Raw genomic sequence first — 20,751 nt, forward strand, 5'->3', positions numbered from 1 at the left:
CGCTGCTGGGAAATTTACGTGTGCGGATAGTGGGTCAGTAACGCAAATGTTCAAAAGTAAAAGTCAATTTTTGGCTAAAAAATTCAATTCTATTCGTCTATTTGTTGTGAAAAATTGTTGCTAAAAAAATTTGAAACTAAAACAGAAAATTCATTTAAAAAAAATAATTAAACAAAATTTAACTAATTACGCGGTGTCATGTTTCCATGCCCACTTTGGTGAAACAAGTTGAAAATTCCATACATCTGGATGACCATTATGTTCTACGTCCAATTCACTTTTCGACCATTTAAATGGTCCATTCAATTTCGTCATTGCATTTGCCCGTATGTCATCGCGTACGGTACGCCGCTCGGCGAACAATTCAATTTCACCGAGCTCGTCGGCTAGTTCTTTCTCGCCGTTACTGATGTTGTTGCTGTTAGACATATCGGTATTCTCCACCTGTTGGTTTTGTTCAGTTTGCTTTTGCTGCAGTTGAGTGTGCTGTATTTTATTGTTGTAATAAAGTGGTCCGGCAATAGCGCGGAATTCCATGTCACCTACGGTCGTCGTTTGCGAGAAAAGTTTTATGTCGATGTTACCGAATGCACTGGCATTTTCACCGATCAAATCGCCTCGATAGGCTCGTGTTTGTAATGCTTTAGCAACTGTTTCGAGATCTGTGATGTTTGTACTGCTTACTGTCTGTAACGACCTGCGACTAATTTCATCCGGGTCAATCAACGAAGCTTCCTGCATTTCCTGCAAATAATCAGAACAATTTAGGGTTTTACAGCAAAAATAGTTTGCTGAGGTTTTACCTTAAAGAACGGCATTCCAACTCCCGTCCACAGACCACCGCCACCAAAAATAATTTCGTCAGTCATGTCTTCTGCGTGTAATCGACCAGGTAGCTGATCAACGATCCAAGTGATACCAGACGCATCGCTGTTCGGTTTAATCAATTCCAAGAAGTCTTCAGCTTCTTCGATCTTCTGCTCTTCGGACATGTCTTCCTCGTCTTCGTCCAAAAGATGCAATTTTTTCACCTCCGACAATGCTTCGCTTAACGTGTCAATTTCGTTTCCGGCTTCTGCGGTTTGCAGTAAACGTTTCGTGTCAAGTATCAGCCATTGTTTTGAACCAAATCCCGGACTTCGAGACATTACTTTTGCCCACGTACGACCACTATGAGCTAGACGGTTTGCACTCATAACACGAGCAGCCAGAAGTACTCCATGATCGACTTCCACATTTTTCCACAGGTCCAAATTTTGATTCTCTAACCGAATGCCGGCCACTGTCAATTTAGTTTTTCTGCCTCCAATTATGTAAAAATCGTCGGAACTAGCTAGTGATGCAGGGTAGCTGGTGAAAGCAATGTCAACGCCAGACACTTCGTTCGTTTTTTGGGCCGTGCTGAAGTGGTAATGAAATTTGTATTTTTTGAGAACCCGTAACATTGCGGCATAGCTTCCTTCCGAACTGTGGCCAATTAAAACTTTTCGAGTCGTACCATTTTCACTTTCGATTGATTTGAGCAGCATCGACGCTTTGGCAGGATGCGGTTGATACTCATATTCAGATGTTACGTTCTTAACGAAATTTTCATAATATATTCGAATGTCATGGATATCCGGTGCAGCGTTAAGTATTAAAAAATCGACAAATTCAATTTCATAGTCAGCTCTAGATCTCTTCACACCTAATTTCCATCCATGTTCCAGTCCTTCCAATTGATGAAAAAATAACCGAATCTGATACCAGTAGTGATCGACTTTGCTCTTTTCGTCGGCCATTTTTTTGATGGTTTGATAATTTGTGGCCAAATAGTCGCGCAGCCAGATGCAAAATCCTTGTGTCCCTTCGTCTTGTTCACAAAAGCCTTGAACTGTGTTCAACCATTGCTTGTGGATACTGGACCACGTCAATGCTCCTTCAAGCATTCCAGCTCCGTAGGCTTGTACCCAATCGGGGTACTCTGGCTGAGTTTCTACTTCTATTTGTGACCATCTGCAAAGACAAAATTATGATGAGTCTTGTTACTTAGAATCAATCAGATGACAAAAGCTTACCCATTTTGAAAAGTTGAGTCTTTGTAACATGTCCTAGCCGCTCCTTTTGGTACTTGCGCTAAGTCATTTCGTTGACCCCAAAATTCAACTCGAAAGCTGTATTGCCTCGACCAATATGACGTTGCGCAATATGTTCCATCGTATTGAGGCTTTTCCATTTCAGCTATAAACAGAGCACATATCGACAGTACCGCAGCACCTGCTATTATGTAGGTGGAGATACGTGTTTTGAACCAAGATGCTCCGACAACCTTCAACATTTCGACTATTTCGACTACTTCTTCTCGGGTGCGTAATTATGTTAATTTTAAATAAAAACTAGGGATGAATGCTCCGACCAGTTTCAGCTACTATTCTCTTTCTCAGTTGACGTTGTTATAATTTTCTTCAACTTTTTCCCACGACGTAGGTCTTTTCAATTCGAATTTTTTTCGCGTTTAACTTCTCGATGTTTCCAAAATTTTTATAGCAAATAATTTAGATCAACTGCATCAAATACGTCCGTTAGTGATGTGACTGGGAATGACCAAAATGCGGCTACGGACGCCAGTTTCAATGACAAATCAAATACTGTCATCGGAAGTGATTTTCACCACTGGACAATGTTTTGTAGTATTTTTGTAGTTGTTTCAGACCTGATATACCGCTAGAGGACTAGGTATGCGCTAGTTTCGATGAGACCTTTTGTTGTTATGGTTAGTTTCCTGAAAAACAAAAAAGGAAAAGTGTTGTAAAAACTATCTATAACTCGAAAGCTTAAACGATGTAATTACGTCTTAAACTTAAAGCAAATTCGTTCTGGGGTTTGAATCTCAACAAAGTCTAACAGAAAAGTGAGAAGCATTAAAAAACTCGTAAAAAATTGTTGGGGGAATTTATTGAAGATCATTCAACAACAGGCGAGTAATCACAGAGCTAACATTCGATTTACATAAATTTTAAATATTTATCACGTTCACGCCGTCGTCGTCAGTGTCTTCTCCGTCAGCCGAGTCCGAATCACAACCAAGGTTGCAACCATCATGAAATTCTCCGGTATAGTATAATGTTGCCTTGGGTATTATGTGGTCCTTAATGTAGTTACCGATTTCGAAGTCATTTTCCAAAACATTCTTTATTTCATCGTAAGTTGGATCCATGACATCAGCTGGCAGTGTGGGTGGGTCGAAAAAATCTAGGAACGAAGGTTGTACCGGTTTTTGATTACCTTTCCATTGTATTTCGCATCCGACAGTTTTAAAAATTTCCGGACCCTCGTATAGCAATAGGTCGTCGAATTTCATCTTCAACAGGTATTCCTTCGTCAAAATATTATTCTCAAAATATGGATTCGCAGAGAACTCAAACTCCAAAATGAATGCGAAATGTGGTTGTGACTGGTAAATGGCACGAATATCGATCAAATGTTTTAGAATATCGTCGTCTCCGTCGTGTATCACAAAGTCGAGCATCGGATTCGAGTATAATATATGCAACCAAAAATTTGGGATCCCTTTAATGGGATTTTCACTTCCTTCCGGTTGTCCATCAATACTCAATTGTGTAATCATCGAAATGTTTTCATCGATTCGTTGCAGCAATTCTGAATCAGGGAGATCGCATTCGTCATCATTCGGCTCGTATTTACCACAGACAATATCAAATCTTTTATTCAAAATCTGTTGATGTTTCTCATGAAATGCTTTTTCCAATTCAAATTCTTTTTCACTGAATTCCATTTCGACAGCATTTGTTTGCAATTGTAATTTTCTGAGGGCGCGTAGTCGTTTGCGGACTTCCGGTGATAGCCGGGATAGCATTTGTAGATGCGAATTTCTTTGCATAACTTTTTCCACGATAAATTTGTTTTTTATAGAATAGTCCAGATCACCATCGTTTGGATCGATAGGAGTTACGGAAAGGGTTTGCTCGATGGCATCGTTTATGATTTGAGTATCGGTCATATTTTCGTGGTTTATTGGTTGGATTTGATGTGTTGAGCTTTTTGCGATCGATTTTAAATTAAAATTTTTGTGGATGCGTAACGGATTGCTTGGTTTTTTTTTTAATTTTCAGGTCGTTTAATAAGTCCTATACGAGGTCCTATATTTGAAATTAATTACCTGAGAGATGGTTTCAAACAGCCTAATGCATAATAAGCATTTAGAGTTCGGAGAAATAAATTATCCACAAAAATCTTTGTTAAATGCGTCAATACATTTGAAAAGAAACCACCCATCGAAGGTACGTTAATACACAATTGAAAGGAAGAATTCATAAGGACAATTGAAGTGAATATTTCATCGAAAAATTATGCATTAGATATCACGTGGTACCAAATTTGAAAGGTGTACCACGGAAAATTTTTAATTGTTACGCAACGTACTTAAGTCTTAAGTACATCAGTTTTGCATTTAGAGTTTTGTTTTTGAACTAACATTACCGACTCCATTTTCACATGTACACAACCCGTGTTTGTATAGACAATTTTTTTTAGCTTTTTTGGGTAAACAGGCTACAATATATTAATTGAAATTCGATTGTAAGCAAATAGAATCGCAAAAAAATATTAGTTTCGAAACTGTGTAAATTTAATTTTATTTGTTTTTGTGCAAAAAAAAGGCGACGAATTGAATGATCGTCGTAAGAATATATTAGCGAACGGACGTCGTCTGCTGTTGGTAAATTGTATTTACTTGACGTACAAGTATAATTACTAAAATTAATAACAAATTATCGTTGCAAATATTTGGTGGCTGAGGTTGAGTTTTGTTGCTAATTGCTTAGCAAAAGAAATTTCGTTTATTATTGCCATTCAGAATTTGAAATTTGTACTTTTTTTTTTTTTTTTTTTTTTTTTTTTTCATTTCATTTCATTTATTTATTGATAAGATCTCAAATTGAACATAAAAACCGCATAGCTCCAGTATGCTCAATAACAATTCTAAGGAGCTATTTTAGGTACTTAACATAAAATCGAACAAAGTATGAATCAAAGTAACATTGAGTAATAGAAAGAAAAAATTGATAAAACAAAACAGCCGGCTCAACAAAAACTAATTAATTAAAATCAACAGCAAAATAGAATAAAATGGGCAGAAGCAAGGATAGTTAGAATAGAATAAACGATGGTAGCGTTTATAATAAAAAATTCGAAGCAAATTCAAAAAACATAATCGTAATCCAGTACTAAGTCAATCGTCCGCTCCTAGATCAATTACCGTGATCTAATGATTTATCGTGCATCATTGTTCATTAAATGCAAACTAAAGTTAAGGTTAAAAGTCACTCCGCGCTAGCAAGTACGCTTTCAGTCCACGTGTGAATTTTTCGAGTCGAGTTTCGTTCTTAAGCGTCCGAGGCAATGCATTAAAAAGCGTCGGTCCAGCATACTGCAGACTACGCTTACCATAGTTAGACGAAACTAGTGGCCTCTTAAGAAGGTAGGAGAACCTCGTACCGTAGCGATTCACATTGTCGAAAAATTCCGAAGAATGGTGTTTCGAATCGTGCAGACAACAATGCACATATTTACATACTGCGAATTCATAAGTCTTAGGAATCGTAAGCACGCGGGGGAACTCAACTTCGAAAAGCTGCTTAGTAGGGTAACGCGATGGCAGCTTGTGAGCGGCTTTGAGAGCTCTTCTATGTAGAACTTGTAACTCATCTATCACAGTTTTGTTGGCAGAACCCCAGACACCTGCGCAATATGTAAGGTGGCAATGTACAGTTGAAAAGTATATAAGACGGAGAATCTTCACCGGCAGAAAACGAAGTCTTTTCATAACACCGATACCACGGGAAATGGTACCACATATACCGGCTATGTGCTCATTCCAGTTGACAAATTCATCCAACAACAACCCCAGACACCTGGCCGAGGCACTCACCTTAATCGACACACCATTGAAAAAGAGTTCAGGCAATCCATCAATTTTGACGTGCGGCTTACGGAAGTGAACCACCTTGGTTTTCTTCAAATTCAGTGTCAGCTTGTTAACTCGAAAATACTCAGCAACAATACGAAGGTCATCTGAAAGGTTACCGACGTTGTCAGAGATCAAGGCTGAAGACACGAACATGTTGGTATCGTCGGCAAAACCGAACGGCGAAGACCTGATCGGCAGATCGAAAAAGTCATTTATAAAGATGATAAAAAGCAGCGGTGAAAGTACACCTCCTTGCGGTACACCAACCGTTACGTCAGTCATTTCGCTCCTGACCCCATTACACTCTGTACACTGCTTTCTATCGCTGAGATAGCTCCTTATTAGACTGAGCGCTACTCCACGGATCCCGGCAACCTCAAGCTTAGCTAGAAGCAATCCGTGAATAACAGTGTCAAAAGCTTTTGACAAATCAATAAACAATCCAGAGACCACTTCTTTCTCATCAATCCTCTTGTTGATCATGTTGATCAGCTCGAACAGGGCAGTATGGGTTCCACTCCCCTCCCTGAAACCGTACTGACGAGAATTGAAAAACTTACATTGATCGAGAAAGCTAAAGACGGCACGCTGAACGATAGTCTCTAAAACTTTGTTGACTGCCGGTAGAATAGAGATCGGTCGATAATTGGTTACATCAAAAGAGTCATCTTTTTTGTAAATTGGAACCACCCTAGCGACCTTCAGATCATCCGGATAGACGCCGTGGAACAAACAGAGGTTAAAAAGGTCACAGAGATAAGATGAAACGGCAGATACACAGCACTTTAGGGAAGCAGCCGAAATGCCGTCGTATCCTGTCGCTTTATCAACATCCATTGACAAAATGATGCCTGCCACTTCTTCCACCGTCACCGGTTGTAAGAAAATAGATAAAGGATTCGGATTGAGAGTACTTAACTAATTCATATTGCCTAAGAGTATTTAAGTATCGAGATTGAGGTGGTTTTTTTGTCGGTTACCAGGCAAGACTCTGACTATTCCGATAATCAGAGTTATTTCTTTCGCTGCAGGTACTATTTTGCAATCTAATCTTTTTTCTAGAATTTATGTTAACGAATGACAATGAACTTGATAAAGTTCTACATCATAATCCCTTTAAATATTGAATATTAAATCAATCAATTTATTTACTCACTTTCTTCAAAGTAGAAGAATTCTAAACAGTTCCACTTTTCCAAAATCGTTCAATCAAAGTCTGATTCTAATGAGTCTATAATTTTCAGATGGAAGTTAATAAAATCCATCGACTCACTGAAACACTTCACACGATAAAAAAAAAATAAAAAATTTTTATGAGAAAAGTTTTCATAAAAAAAATAATTTTCCTTTCAATTTTTAACGAATCGATTTTATTATAAACAAATTAAAAACGTATTATTGGCACAATAATATCCGCAATTGTTTATGGTAAAGATTTCCACTAATTTATATTCAACCCGTGTTTATATGAATCGTTTACCAGAGCAACGTTAACAACATTAAATCATCTTACGCCGATGATTTTCACTAAACAGCAACGAAAAGCTCGTTATATGCGCAATGTTCTTAATTTGTGTGTGAATTTTCATTTTAAGAACATGTCCTAACGATTCGACGATTCAATTGATACTTGTTCGTTCAATTTTTTTAAAAACTGATACTACGGTAAGCTACGAGTTTTTTAAACTCATATTCATATGTTTTTCAGATAAAAAGCTACACAAGTGAATTGGGAATGATGTTAAAGTAAGTTCGGCAGAAAATTTGAAGAAATTCGCGCATGCCAACACGGTTCTGTTTGCATGATGATATGGTGAATTTTATTTGATATTGTTTCAGTATTACGATGAAGGATACATTAAAAATTTACCGATTGAATAAACATATTTCGGCAAACACTTTGTGCCAATACAAAATAAGCTTTTTATTGACTATTATTTTTCAATTATGAATATTCAATTGAAATGATGTTTATCTGCGATTTTTTTCGGGTTTTACGCAGTTCAATGCGAAAATTACTGGTTTGACGTTAGATATAGTTTAACGGGGTGTGATGTGGAAAACAAAAGTACTTTGTTACAGTCAAAATAAATAAGCTTTGCATAATTCGACGGGATAAATGTGTGCAGTTCTGTATTTTCTGATAAAGTGTCCAATCTAAAGTCAGTCATTTATAAAGATGACATTTAAATCAAGATTGATCTCACTTATAATTCTACGATTATATGTCGCATAGGAAAAATAGATCGGAAGAAAGTACCTCCAATTGCAGGCTTAGTGTCTTAACTATTTTCAAGTACGAATCGTCATACAACGGTGCAATTTTCTTTGATTGATATGCCTTCGTCGAAGACAAAGACGAAGAGAAATCATATTTGTTACTACTAATCAATTATTTGTATGCAATTATTCATTCTCACTCCTCAGATCTATACTGTTGGGATTGGAATTACTAGAATGTTTCCGAGAGTTTACTCAACAAATATTGATATTTGTATCGATATCCGGATGCAAATATTATTTATTTAAATTTGAACTTCTATCAACACTTCTTAGTATATAAGTCGCATTTTCCTCAAATATTTACTCATGACAAGTACGCCAAATTAATATGAAAAATTGGTTATTAATAACTGGGATTCTATTTCATTCCCAGTAGTGTTCACCTTGTCGTCATTATGACCACAATTTTCTTTATGAATGAATCGAAAATGAATGTTTTTGGGTTTCTCAAATGATTTTCTGTTCAACGCATTTTGGCATTTCGATTTTGGCAATAACCAGAAATTCACACAAACCTCTTGAATCGTTTTTTATTTATAAAAATAATTGAGATTAAAGTGTCTGTATATATTCAAAAGCATGTTGCTATTTTCCATCACATGGTGCTGTGGTTTGAACAAACAAGTGAAATATTTATCTATATTTAAGTGGTCGTTTATTTAGCATTTATTGGAAAATCGACTTTGACTTTGACCATTGGAGAATTTTAATTGAAAATAAACGAAGAAAAAGAAAATAATTCGATGAATTTGTGATTTATAAACAGCACTGCCAAGAATGTAATTAAATACCGCTGAGAAAATGGGGTTTTCATTCGGTTGTGTACGCAGGTGGGATTTTCCAATTGCATAGATTTGAACATTAAATTCAACAAAAATTCAAAGTAAGAACCTAAGTTATATGGCAATTTTATCCAAAGTGTTTCTATATACAAACAACATTATCAATATTATGCCGGTATTTACACCGGAAATATTTCTCTAACTTTGAATATCGACTGTCTGTATAATCAAAAGTTCAATACCGAAATAGATTTTTCGCGCGTGGTTATTTAGACTTCAATGAACTGCTCTTATTTTAAATAAAACATTGAACACTGTCAAGGATTTATTTATATTTATTTACTTATCGTAGACATTGTTTTGATTAGAAAAATGTATTTCAATTTGTTACGGTTTTAACGATCCATTAAAAGTGATAAGAAAACGGTAAGAGGCACGTTTCACATATGCAAATCAGAAAAATTTAGCTTTTTTGTTTGACTGAACGTGTTTAATAGTAGGAAGTATTTTTTCTGTTTTGTGTGTTTTTATTTGGTACAACAAGCCAGATTACGTACAAACTGGCCCTAAGATTAAACGGGCAATGCCTGGTGGGCTTTTCCATTTTTTGTATGGAAACTTTCTAATATTTTGTCCATACACCGCCTGATAGGCCGGTGCTGAGTAGAATCAGCAGATTTTAAACAGTATGTTAAATATTGTTGAATTGTAAAACAATTGGTTTACTTTGTGGTACAGACACACCAAGTTCTAGAACTCTTTGTCTGTTTACACTGTGTGCACATGTACAACATATTTTAGTAGAATGCTTGTAACAGTGTTTGGATTTTTTTGACAATCGGAAAATCTTGAATTTTCATTAAGACGTAAAACAAACTCTTAGTACTACAGAATTTAACCATTTAAAAATGTCAACCGTAGCGTATACCTAACGATTAAATCTGTTACTTCTTGTGTTGATGTTTGACAAAATCTATCCGTTGAACATACATTTCAATACATAACACCACGTCAACCGAAGATCATCGCTTATTATTTTTGCCATTGCAGTCAATAACAGATGATTAGCAGTTTCTGTAAGGTATGTTCACTATCCCAGGGTTGAACACTCGAGCAATACTGTAAAAGGCTTGGTAAAACGGCTTGCTAAATGCTGAGACGGTAACACTAACGCTAAATGTATGAATAGCAGATATAAGTCCGATCGAAAAACTAATCACTTGTCCTGAGATCATGCACTACGCATTATGTATAATCAAAATTCGTCAAGTCAATATTTAATTTTTTTTTTAACTGACAGTCCACTCTTCATACATTTAGCGTCAGTGTTACCGTTTTAGCACTTAGCTTCGAAAATTTGATGTCCTCTAATGATTTGGAAAATTAGTAAGAACCGACCGACGACGTAAGAAAATTTCCAAACAATGCACAAAATTCGTAGACACATGAATTGTGGAATCAAAAATATTAAAATTATTAATGAAATTCTTCGAATCGAATTTGTTCACACTATTGGAAAAGAAAAACTCAACAAGAACAGATGTCAGCAATCGATTATTCAGCATTCTAAACTGACCGAGTTCCGATTATGACACCGTATTCATCATCATAAACATTTATTGCTAAAAAAATTTAAAAATAGAATTTTACAAAATCTTACCTCTATCCTGAATGTCAGGAAATGTAATTCGCTTCTCAACCCATCGAAAAATAAGGAGCGATTAGGGTGGTTGATAGCACTTTCCTATTGCGTGTCCAAGATCTGAAACAATGACATAAATTTTAGGAATTTGAATTAAATTTCATTCAGCTCATAAATTATTGATGCGGTTATGCAAGATAGTAATAGTGAGTACAATCCAAAAATGGAAATGAACGTCTGTCTTAGAATCATATGACTTGTTGTTTTTTTAACATTTGCAAATTATATTTTTATAATTACTTGTTGGTATTAATGAGTATTTCTTCATCAAATTCGCATTTACGGCTTGATATATATAGACCGATATCAGATCCGGATTTCGGTGATAATTTTCTCGTTCAAAGCCATTTTAGCGAGTTTAACACAGACTCCAGTTCGACACTTTAATTTTACAGGTTGTTTCCGGTTTCGTAAGTCAATGAATGGAAAGTTACTTTTTATAGTAAAAAAATATTTTTCTCTACTAACTGTTTGGTATCTTAGTATTTATTTCATTTCGATAACATCTTGTTGTTGACTAACTGGCTGAGTGATTAAAATAAATTAGGCTTGTGACTGGTGGCTTTCGTAAATGTTATTGTAGATTTTTAGCGAACCTGACCTCAGACAACATGTTTTCCGAGAAAAATAAGGTTAATAAAATTGTTAGACAACCGTTAATGAGGTACATCTGCATAATCAACAATCGACATACGTATGAACGTATTTGCTCAGCGTATTTGACACATTTATTTGTAGTCTGTTTTTAGACGACACAACGATAGATATAAATGTTCGGAAGAAATTGACAACAGTTTAAATGTTAAGTTCAATGATGAGTCATACTAAAAAAAAAATCTTTTTTCTGCTTAAGCAGACGGAGATGTCGTTTCACTGTTGAGATGATATTTAATTTCCAAATACCGTAAAAATTGTAATTTTGGAAAACTGTGTCAATCATGACGATATAAAAATGAAACAACCGGTGCATATTGCAAACTCGATTCCATCGAACCGAAAAAGAAACAATTTCTGCAGAAGTTTCAGAAACCTAAATTTAGGAATTCGTACCACATGAAAGGTACATTTTTGAAATGACTCAAATTATATTTTTTTACCTGCTATTTTTACATTAACTTCAAATATCTACTTCAAGAAGTATAAAGGAAAAATCATCATGCTAAAAGACCGTATGAATGTGTATGTGCTGTCTACTATCGAAGTCAATCCTCGCTACTTTATACACACTTTATTTGTTCGTTGTACCTATAAATGTATGCACACATCCAGCTGCCATCCAATTTTTCGTTACACCAATCATGCCAATTGTACAGCAACTTAACATAATAGTTCATGTATAAAGAATATGAAAACATAAGCACACGGGAATAGAATCTACCATACGATCACTTGTGAATTCTTCAAAAAATTCTCTCAAACCTAAAACCCATATATTGAAAAGGGGACTAACTATAAGCAAAGTACAGGTAATCGTCATGCGCAGTGGTGAAAGAGATGCTCTGAAGTTCTTTACTATTCAGTCTCTCACTAGTCTTTGCTTGGTACATTCATCGTTTTTAGTATTTTTTTTTTATTTGGCTAAAGTTTTGTTGTGAAGAAAATAACTTAAGTTAAAAGTGTACTAGGAACGTAGAGTGTTCATATAAATTGTCTCGAACAATCAATTGACGATCCCAAATTGAAACATTTAATGAATTCATCCTCAACGCCGAAAAAAAACCTATTTTTATAACCATTTTGTGATGTAATTGGGACTACACACAGTGCTAAATATTGTCATATCGTATCGTCGGAAAACCAAATCAAACGAAGCATATGCTATATTACAGTGCTTGTATACCGGTTAAGATGCTTCACGTTAGAGTGTGAACTGGTGTGAACGTTTCGTATGGTTGTGTTGGTCTAACACATAAATTCTATGTGTAACATCAGTTGGATTGAAATGCATTAAATCTTTGCGGGAATAGTGTATAGAAGAGACGATTGGAATTTTTTTTTCTGTAACATAACCGACGGACGCTTGATTTATACAAGGAACACTATACACACAAGTGAAATAGAAAGACGTCGTCTTTTCAACTCGAAACGAATATTCTGTGAACTTTTGTCATTGCATTGAGAATATTGTCAAAGTGAAAATAAAAATGCTTGAAGAAGGTGTTATCATTTTGAGTGAAGATGAGGCAATCGAAAATTCGTTTACTACCGATGATAAGCAGGCGAAATTCGTGGAGATACTGGAGCACGATAAAATAAAAATACTTCTCAACAAGGGCCAACAGTCCGAAGTAAAGCGGAAAAAGGAATTGGCAATGAAACTCGCCTTAGTCCAGTATGAGCAAACGTTTGGACGATCGTCGAACGAATATCAGATTCGAAAGAAAATACACAACATAAAAACTGCGCTGAAGAAAAAGGCAATGGGACAGCCTAGTGTTCTGTTGAAGCCGTGGCAAGTAAAATTCATGAATATTCTCAATGAAGTCGAAGAAGAACATTGCTCCGTTTATGGTGATTCATCGATGGATCAAGTATCATGGTCTGCATTTGCACCAGAAGTCACCGAAACAACTCCGACAATAGCATCAGTATCATCGATACACCATGACTACAACGATTCACGAAAACCGGCTTCACATCAAAATGGGTTCATCTCACAGTCGAATGATTTCAAATCCAAACAAATGGCTCATGTAAAGATCGAGGGGGGACGTAGGAGACGCACACGAACACCCGATAACGACCAGCAGAAATATTTGGATATAAATTCGACGAAAAAGTTACGGCTGGAGGAAATCGACGAAAGCTACTATGAGGATGAGGATGAAGATGATCTAAAAAATCCATTCGAATTACCCGAAACAGAAAATCTTACAACTGAAGAATTGCAGCGATTAGTTTTGGTGAAACAACTTAATTTGATTAACATACAGACCGCGAGAGAGAAGATGAAATTGCAAAAACTAATTGACAACAAAGATTGAACTTTGAAATGGTACGCAAGTTTCTCATTATGAACAAGGGCCGTTGTGTCTGCATGTATTTACGTATAATAGATTGTTCCTACAATAAAGCTTTTAGAACCCCAACAGCAATTGTTTGTTTAGTCTTTCTCTCCTGATGTATCCAACCAAAATTCAACTATCCTCTAGTCACTCAACAGATTGTTTAAGAAAAATAAATTCCTAACTACTAAACTACTGTATCGTCAACCAGCATAGTAATAGCATTCAACAGATACAATTAAACAGTTCAACGGAAACATCAAAGTGCAGCTTCATTGTGTCGTCACAGCATTTCAGTTTAATCGAAATGAGATACTCGTGCTCATCAAACTGTTCCAGAAAGAAAATATATTACGAACACACGCGAGTATCACTGATAATAATCTCTCGCTTGCGTATTTATTGGTCATTCTCGGTTATGTTCAAAAAGCAAATAAACAATTAGCTAAGAACAACTTTCAGAGACGTTTGGTATCAAGGGATATCCATAATATAAACATCAGAACTAATTTATTATGAAGATATAAGTTCAGTTCAGACTAATACTAATCTTTAAATAAATAAACAAAGAATTTCATTTTTGCTATATGAAAAAAATAATGTTCGGCCGTCAGTTTGTAAACATTTTGTTAGAACAATGAACTTCGGCGGGTCTGTTTTGTTTAAGTCAATCGTATTGAGTAGCTTTTGCTCGTCGCAATTTGATATTTCGTTCACCCCAATAAAAAGGTAAGGTAAGATCACAACGTCTCGATGTATTGGTTTTGTTGTGCAAGGTCGGGTAAGTTGATACAAAGTTGGTTTGATTGAATGAAGAGGCTCACATCAGAAAAGTAAAAAAATGAAGTTGATTTTAGTAAGAATATTGTGCAATCGCATTGTAGGCCAATTACCATATAGATGGTATTTAGAACTTTTAAAGTTATAAAGTCTACTGGAAGAAATAATTTGAAAATTCTGATTCAAAAAAGGAAAAACTAATCACTAGATTATCAGTCAGAATCACAGAAAGCGAATCGGCTTATTACACCACGCACTAGAGGAGACAAAAAGTTTACTTAAATCTGGACTTTTCTACTTTTTATTCCACACTGACAAAAAGGATTTGAAAATCTTACCTGGTGCAGGTAACGTTGTCTCCGGGTAATCTATATTGTATGATACAGCTGTATTTTTTGTATGTAGAGCTACAGCTGTAGCAGCTATTGTAGTTTACCTGGAGACAACGTTACCTGCAACAGGTAAGATTTTCAGCTCATTTTTGTCAGTGCATGTCAGATAAATGACTATTGTTATTGTCAGTCAAAATAATTTGGTGTATCGTCATTACGATTGGGGGATGATACTGAAAACCGTTGATAGATCGTCACAGCATATAAAATACAATCATGATCCTTCCCACTGGGTACAAACCTCACCCTAGTCTAAACAACAAATTTCCAAGCAAGTGCGTAATTTGATATGACCAACAGTCCTGTTAACCAGCGACAATGTATCTGCGTAATTCATGGTGGAAATACCCTAATAAGCTAAATATAAATTTAATTGTTCTGACTTATTGTACAGAACCTACGTCATAGTTGTTCCCAAGTAACCACGTACGCAGTACGCATACAACACAAACCGTATCAACGGCCCAGAGGCTACAGAGGTGATAATCACTTCTGAGTTTATTTGTTTATATTTGAATCATCGCAAAAATGTTGTGTTCCGCAAAATCAATGTTTAGAGTTACCAAACCAGCGACTAATATAAAAACAAAACCAATATAACATTGAAATGTGCTAATTGGCGAACATTTTCTAAACTCTCTATGTGATTTTTCGTTGAACATTTAAATCGAAAACATATTAACAAGCTTTTGTGGCTGGACCGTATAAAACCATAGTAAAATTTATTTAAATCAATGAATTTATATAAATGAAGTCCAATACGTCAGTAAAATGGCTACTAATTGTTTTGGTTTGAGCACACATAAAATACACATCAAACACTCATAAATGTGATGATAACTTGGTTGCTTATAATCAAATGGAGTTAATTTCGCAGATGGGAATTTTGGACCAGAAGTATAAAGTCAACACTCAGAGTCATCAATTAAATTCACCACGTAAAATGGTCAAATTGATACATTGGTTTGATGAATCACATCAAATTTGAGCTAAATGATGTGGTACATACCTGAATCATCGCTTAGGCCTGTTAACATTAAAATATCAAGAAAAATCTCAGAAATCCGGAAAGAGAAAACATATTTCAGAAAATGGTACCTATAATGCAGACCAGACACATAAATCGGAAAGAGTATAACATATAACATGCAATAACTTTCAAGTGAATTTCATTTTCATATGATAATGCAACGAGCACATAAACAATAAATGTAAAACAACGGCGTCGATCGTAAAAGTTAATCGATGATAATAATAATATAATTAAAAAAAAACTATCGCCCGTTGCAACGTTTAATAAGCTTTAATAATAGCCGTGCAGTGATTAAAATGCTGATGTTAACGCTATGAACAGATTGATCACTTGAATTGCCTTGACTTTCAGTGTATTGATAATGTTTCTAATAATAATCAGATGCTATGCAGTGATTTGCAACTAATACTCTAGAATACTTGAGTACAATCTGAAAATATTTTTATTCAATTTCCTGCATTTTTAGTGATTAAAAATGTATGAATCAGCCGATCACCTTTATACGTTTTAAATAGAATGGCATGTTCATAACTTAAACGCAATAGGTTTCATAGTGGAAACTGTAGAGCTTACTCAGTCAGTTTACACATCAGAAGACGAAATTCCAAAATTAGAAGGTAGAAAAATTTCATGTGACGACGAAAGGAAACATCCGAGGAAAGATTACCCTGTCACATACTCTGATACAATGAAAGTCTAGAACAGGTATGGTCGATCGGTGAATTCATCTTAAACACACTCACATTTTATGTCAAAATAATATGAAAATGAGTGCGTTTAAGTACGAAAATCAAATTTTTATGTCCTCCCGGCGGACAATAGACCATACCTGTTTTACACTTTCATTGCTCTGATATTCATCTGTTATCGATAACGACGACATATATAATGACAAGCTCTGGGTAATATGGTCCTTCATTATAGTAAAATGCATGTTTAAAAAAATTGAAGTAAAAGATTTGAAATCAACAGATTAAAAATACTTTGATCGATGGAAGTAATAGACCCGATAATAACACTGGTCATTGTCATATGCTTGCCGTGTGTAACAGGTTAACAATTGAAGTCAAAAGATTCACAAGAACTTGCGGAAAACGTTTGAATTATATTATATCGGTTGAAGAACATTTTGGTTACACAAAGACTAATCCAACCTCTGAAAACGTGTATTGTGTCAACGCAGTGAAAGTCTCAGTGGAATTCTCAGTTAGATTCCAATCATTCATACAATGTTTAATGTACCAAATCCAGCATTTCGCTAACATAGAGTCTATAACATGGAGAAAACACTAAGCTGGGCTAATCTCTTTTTTACCATCTCTGTCGATCACAGATGACAAAGCAAAACCTTAAGCTCATCGCAAATTATGACCATTCTGTCTCGAATCTACTAGCGAGAAAATTTGTTATTGTAATTTAATTTGGAGTTTTTTTTGGATTAAAGCTGGCAGTAAAGAACGAAAAAATGTCATTTTTTTCTACTTAGTAGACGAAACTTATCAATTCTGAATTGATTATAAGTTAAAGTCTGGGTAAATATTTAATTATTTGAATTAAAATAAGGCGCAACTCATTGATAAGGCATGTATGACTTTCGGTTATTCTTTTTTTTATCGAAATATTAACTCAGTGTATCTGTATACTAGAACATGGGCGAAAGGATCGAATGATACTGAAATTCGCATCATTACTATTCTCGGAAAGTGGTCCGTTAAATATCATTCTGTCCTAATTACAGATCTGCACAACTGCGACGTAATCTGTCGTAAGAACATATGTTTTTCATGCAAATAAATATGACGGAAATTTTAAACGTAGCTAATGGTTGTATTCGGGTAACATTTTCAGTGGAAACTGGAAATTTAATATTAGCGCGTGCATCCAAAATAAACAATACGAAGAAATAGCTAAAATGCTAATTATTATGTTAATGCTACTACTAGTTGTTAAAATAAAGCACGAGTCATAAATATTGACACATATAGATAAACTATGAGAATTGCTAACCCAAATGGCGCAGGCATATATCCATAATTAAATTATTTATATTATAGTTTTGGGCACTTTAAACATTTACTTAGTAGCTAGCAGGTGTCAATGATGAAACATGGTTTGAATGTAACGACTTCTGATAGTTTGCTATTTCGAAGATGGTTGCCTTTTAAAGCAGGATGAAATTGATTACGTAGATTTAAGCATTTTTCAGAAAAATAATCACTTTAGAACGATGTCAACTCCGTAATTAATACTTCAACCTCGATTTTAACATAAAAATGTTTGGTTCTCTTAAGATAACATTTATGAGCAGCAGAAATTTCAACAAAATTACATTTTGTTTTTCGAAATAATAAAATAGGCCAAACATTTTACAAAATAGCATCAACTAAGTGACTAACTGTTGTAGTATCCAATCCCGTTTCACATTAATTTTTATGTTTTTCAAATAAAACTTTTTGTTGACTAAACTTGAGAAACGTTTTTGTTTTCAAACTGATTTTTTTTCCTCGAAAAATTCCTCGAAATCTACATTCATGAGGCTAGACTGATGGTGTCGTTGAAAAGTAAGATGTTACCGCAATTCAAACATTTGAAAAGAAAAAGAGATAAAAATATGCTTGAAAAATGCTTGCCTGAAACTTACTCAATTGAATCAATTTCATGAAATCGCGAAATTGTTATTTTACGTCAATACAAATTTAAACTAGTGATTCAACAGAACTTTATGTACAATGTACACGTCGATATACTTCAAATTAAAAGCAAATGACACACTTCAATCATCCATACAATTCTGTATCTGCGCCTATGTTAATCTACATTTTTCATGTGTATCACATCACAGCCATCAAGTTTGTGTCTACGACCTTGTTAGAGTTTAACGTTTCTTCCAAAAGCATAATCACCTCAGAAAATTGATGAAGCACTGCGACAAACGATCAATTTGCCAAAAAAATCGCTAGCAATTCGTTGATAAGCTTAAACATTATGATAACCTAGTCCGAATTCCATTGATTTATTTTAAGTGAATGGCGCTTCGATGATTAATTAAATTTTTGTGTATATATATAGGACTTGTAGACATATGTCGGACTACAAGTTTTTCTTTTGTTGCTAGGTGGATGAAAATAAACGATGATGCGCTTTAGTTGCAATGAATGTTGTTGAATGTAGTAAATATATTTATTATTTTAAAATCAAATAATTAAATAGAATTCACTGTGTGTATTACCAGCCGTTTTATTGTATAAAAGTATATAATTAAGGAACCATACCGGTTACAATTATACGAATTGTCTATTTAAAGATTCGCGCATTGCTAAATCCTGCCGAGTGAGATTCAGAATCACATTTACCAAATGATAATATTAGGGTCAGGGTACAATAGCCACGTGTAAAAAAAATTCGAACGATTGATATGGCCGATCAGACAAAATTTCAATATGTTTGCGCAAATGTTAATGAGGCTGATAGAGTAGCATGTCCTATATGTTACACTGAAATACTTACGTTTTGTAGTTGACGGAAAAAACCTCTCAGAAACACTCAGATAACACAGCGTATTGATTAGCCACAAACTATCACAAAATATGACAATTATTTGTTGTAAAATTGTCTCAGCGATCGAATAATATTTTTATAGCAAAATAAATATTTTTTTCACAATAATGGAAATTCTTTGAAAATTATTCACTATAATTCGTACAAAAACGCACGTTTTTAATTCGGTGGCTACATTGGAAACACAAAATTTTTTTAAAGAGAGTTCAGCACGGTTTACGCTTGGCTTTACTGGTTATAAATACCTACAACGTTCGGATTTGAACTGAAAAAAATATTTCTGATATGCACACACGACGCGAACGACTTAACGTGGACAATTTCACTTTATGAATGATTGAATAACGACGATTTGTAGTCTACACAAAGAGAGATAAAAACTAGTCATTGAAAATTCATATTTTTTTAAAATTTAAGCGAGGAGACATACGTCATGAACTGAGTCTGTATGGGTGCGCCAATGAATTTATGTGTTAATAAAATCGTCATCGTTTCGAATGAATTATACTCGACTATACGTAAACTATACTATGCTGTTCGTATAGTGTAGTTTCTTTACGGCGACGATAAAATTGTATGGTGTAGTAGATCCACATGGCTTAAAGGGGAATTATATTCCTGATAAGAATGGAATTGTTCTCGTGAGTGTGAGCGCAGGATGTATGTTTTAGCAAATTGGCTTGAGTGAGATGGACGGAACAGGTAAATTTCCCAGAAGTAGTAAACCGGTATCAAGACCATAAATTGGAGTTCTTTTAATAACAGCACGTGGCATGTATGTGTATTGGTTTGGTTCTTTGTCATTTTGTTGTAAGATGCTCAAATTACGTCCCGGTTCGTCTTGTTTCAGGTAATATCATTTTCTGTCTAGCCACAGAAAAAAATGTAAATTTATGCTTTCAAGGGTTTTTATATATTTAGTAAAGTAAGAAGAACAGACATAGGAAGAATCTGCAACTGGAACATTGATCTTATATAGAGGGTTATTGATCTCACAAATTTTTAGATCTGTTTGAAGTCCTGATCTTAAATTAATTTTGTACGTAAGCTGTAAGTAGCTAAGCAAATATATTTATCGAAACGTAAAGTTCTTGAAAGAGTGTTGAATAAAAAGTTAAGACAATACTGGCTATTAAAGCGGAGTTAAGACAATACCGGTTGTAACAACATAATGTGGTCTATGTAGTCTTGTTTTATTGAGAAAATGATTCCATTTTAGAGACAACATTCACTCGAGTCGCTTCTTCG

General features: G+C 34.8%; 2 protein-coding genes and 1 long non-coding RNA gene across 5 annotated transcripts; 1 reads left to right on the forward strand and 2 right to left on the reverse strand.

The window, feature by feature from the left end:
* Positions 1-67: 67 nt before the first annotated feature.
* Positions 68-19,931, reverse strand: LOC119076254 (putative phospholipase B-like lamina ancestor). 3 transcript variants are annotated; one of them, XM_037182932.1, is made up of 5 exons: positions 10,976-11,453; positions 10,694-10,795; positions 2,058-2,761; positions 804-1,995; positions 68-744 (listed from the first exon to the last, which is right to left on the reverse strand). In XM_037182932.1, exons 3-5 carry the CDS (start codon positions 2,315-2,317, stop codon positions 187-189), a joined length of 2,010 nt encoding a protein of 669 aa, XP_037038827.1. In that variant the 5' UTR covers positions 2,318-2,761; positions 10,694-10,795; positions 10,976-11,453; the 3' UTR covers positions 68-186. The 3 variants fall into 3 exon arrangements, with proteins under 3 accessions (XP_037038827.1, XP_037038836.1, XP_037038819.1); XM_037182924.1 differs by lacking the exon at positions 10,976-11,453 and adding an exon at positions 19,453-19,931 and having other exon boundaries at positions 73-744; XM_037182941.1 differs by lacking the exons at positions 10,694-10,795; positions 10,976-11,453 and adding an exon at positions 7,125-7,272.
* LOC119077140 (nucleosome assembly protein 1-like 3) lies at positions 2,915-4,097 on the reverse strand. Its single transcript, XM_037184323.1, has one exon. It carries the CDS (start codon positions 3,998-4,000, stop codon positions 2,996-2,998), a length of 1,005 nt encoding a protein of 334 aa, XP_037040218.1. The 5' UTR covers positions 4,001-4,097; the 3' UTR covers positions 2,915-2,995.
* Positions 5,342-6,355, forward strand: LOC119078253. Its single transcript, XR_005087961.1, has 2 exons — positions 5,342-5,479; positions 5,596-6,355. It is a non-coding gene; the product is annotated as an uncharacterized LOC119078253 (long non-coding RNA).
* Positions 19,932-20,751: the final 820 nt, after the last annotated feature.

Source organism: Bradysia coprophila, chromosome III, assembly GCF_014529535.1.
Source record: "Bradysia coprophila strain Holo2 chromosome III, BU_Bcop_v1, whole genome shotgun sequence".
In the NCBI taxonomy this organism is placed as follows: Eukaryota; Metazoa; Arthropoda; class Insecta; order Diptera; family Sciaridae; genus Bradysia; species Bradysia coprophila.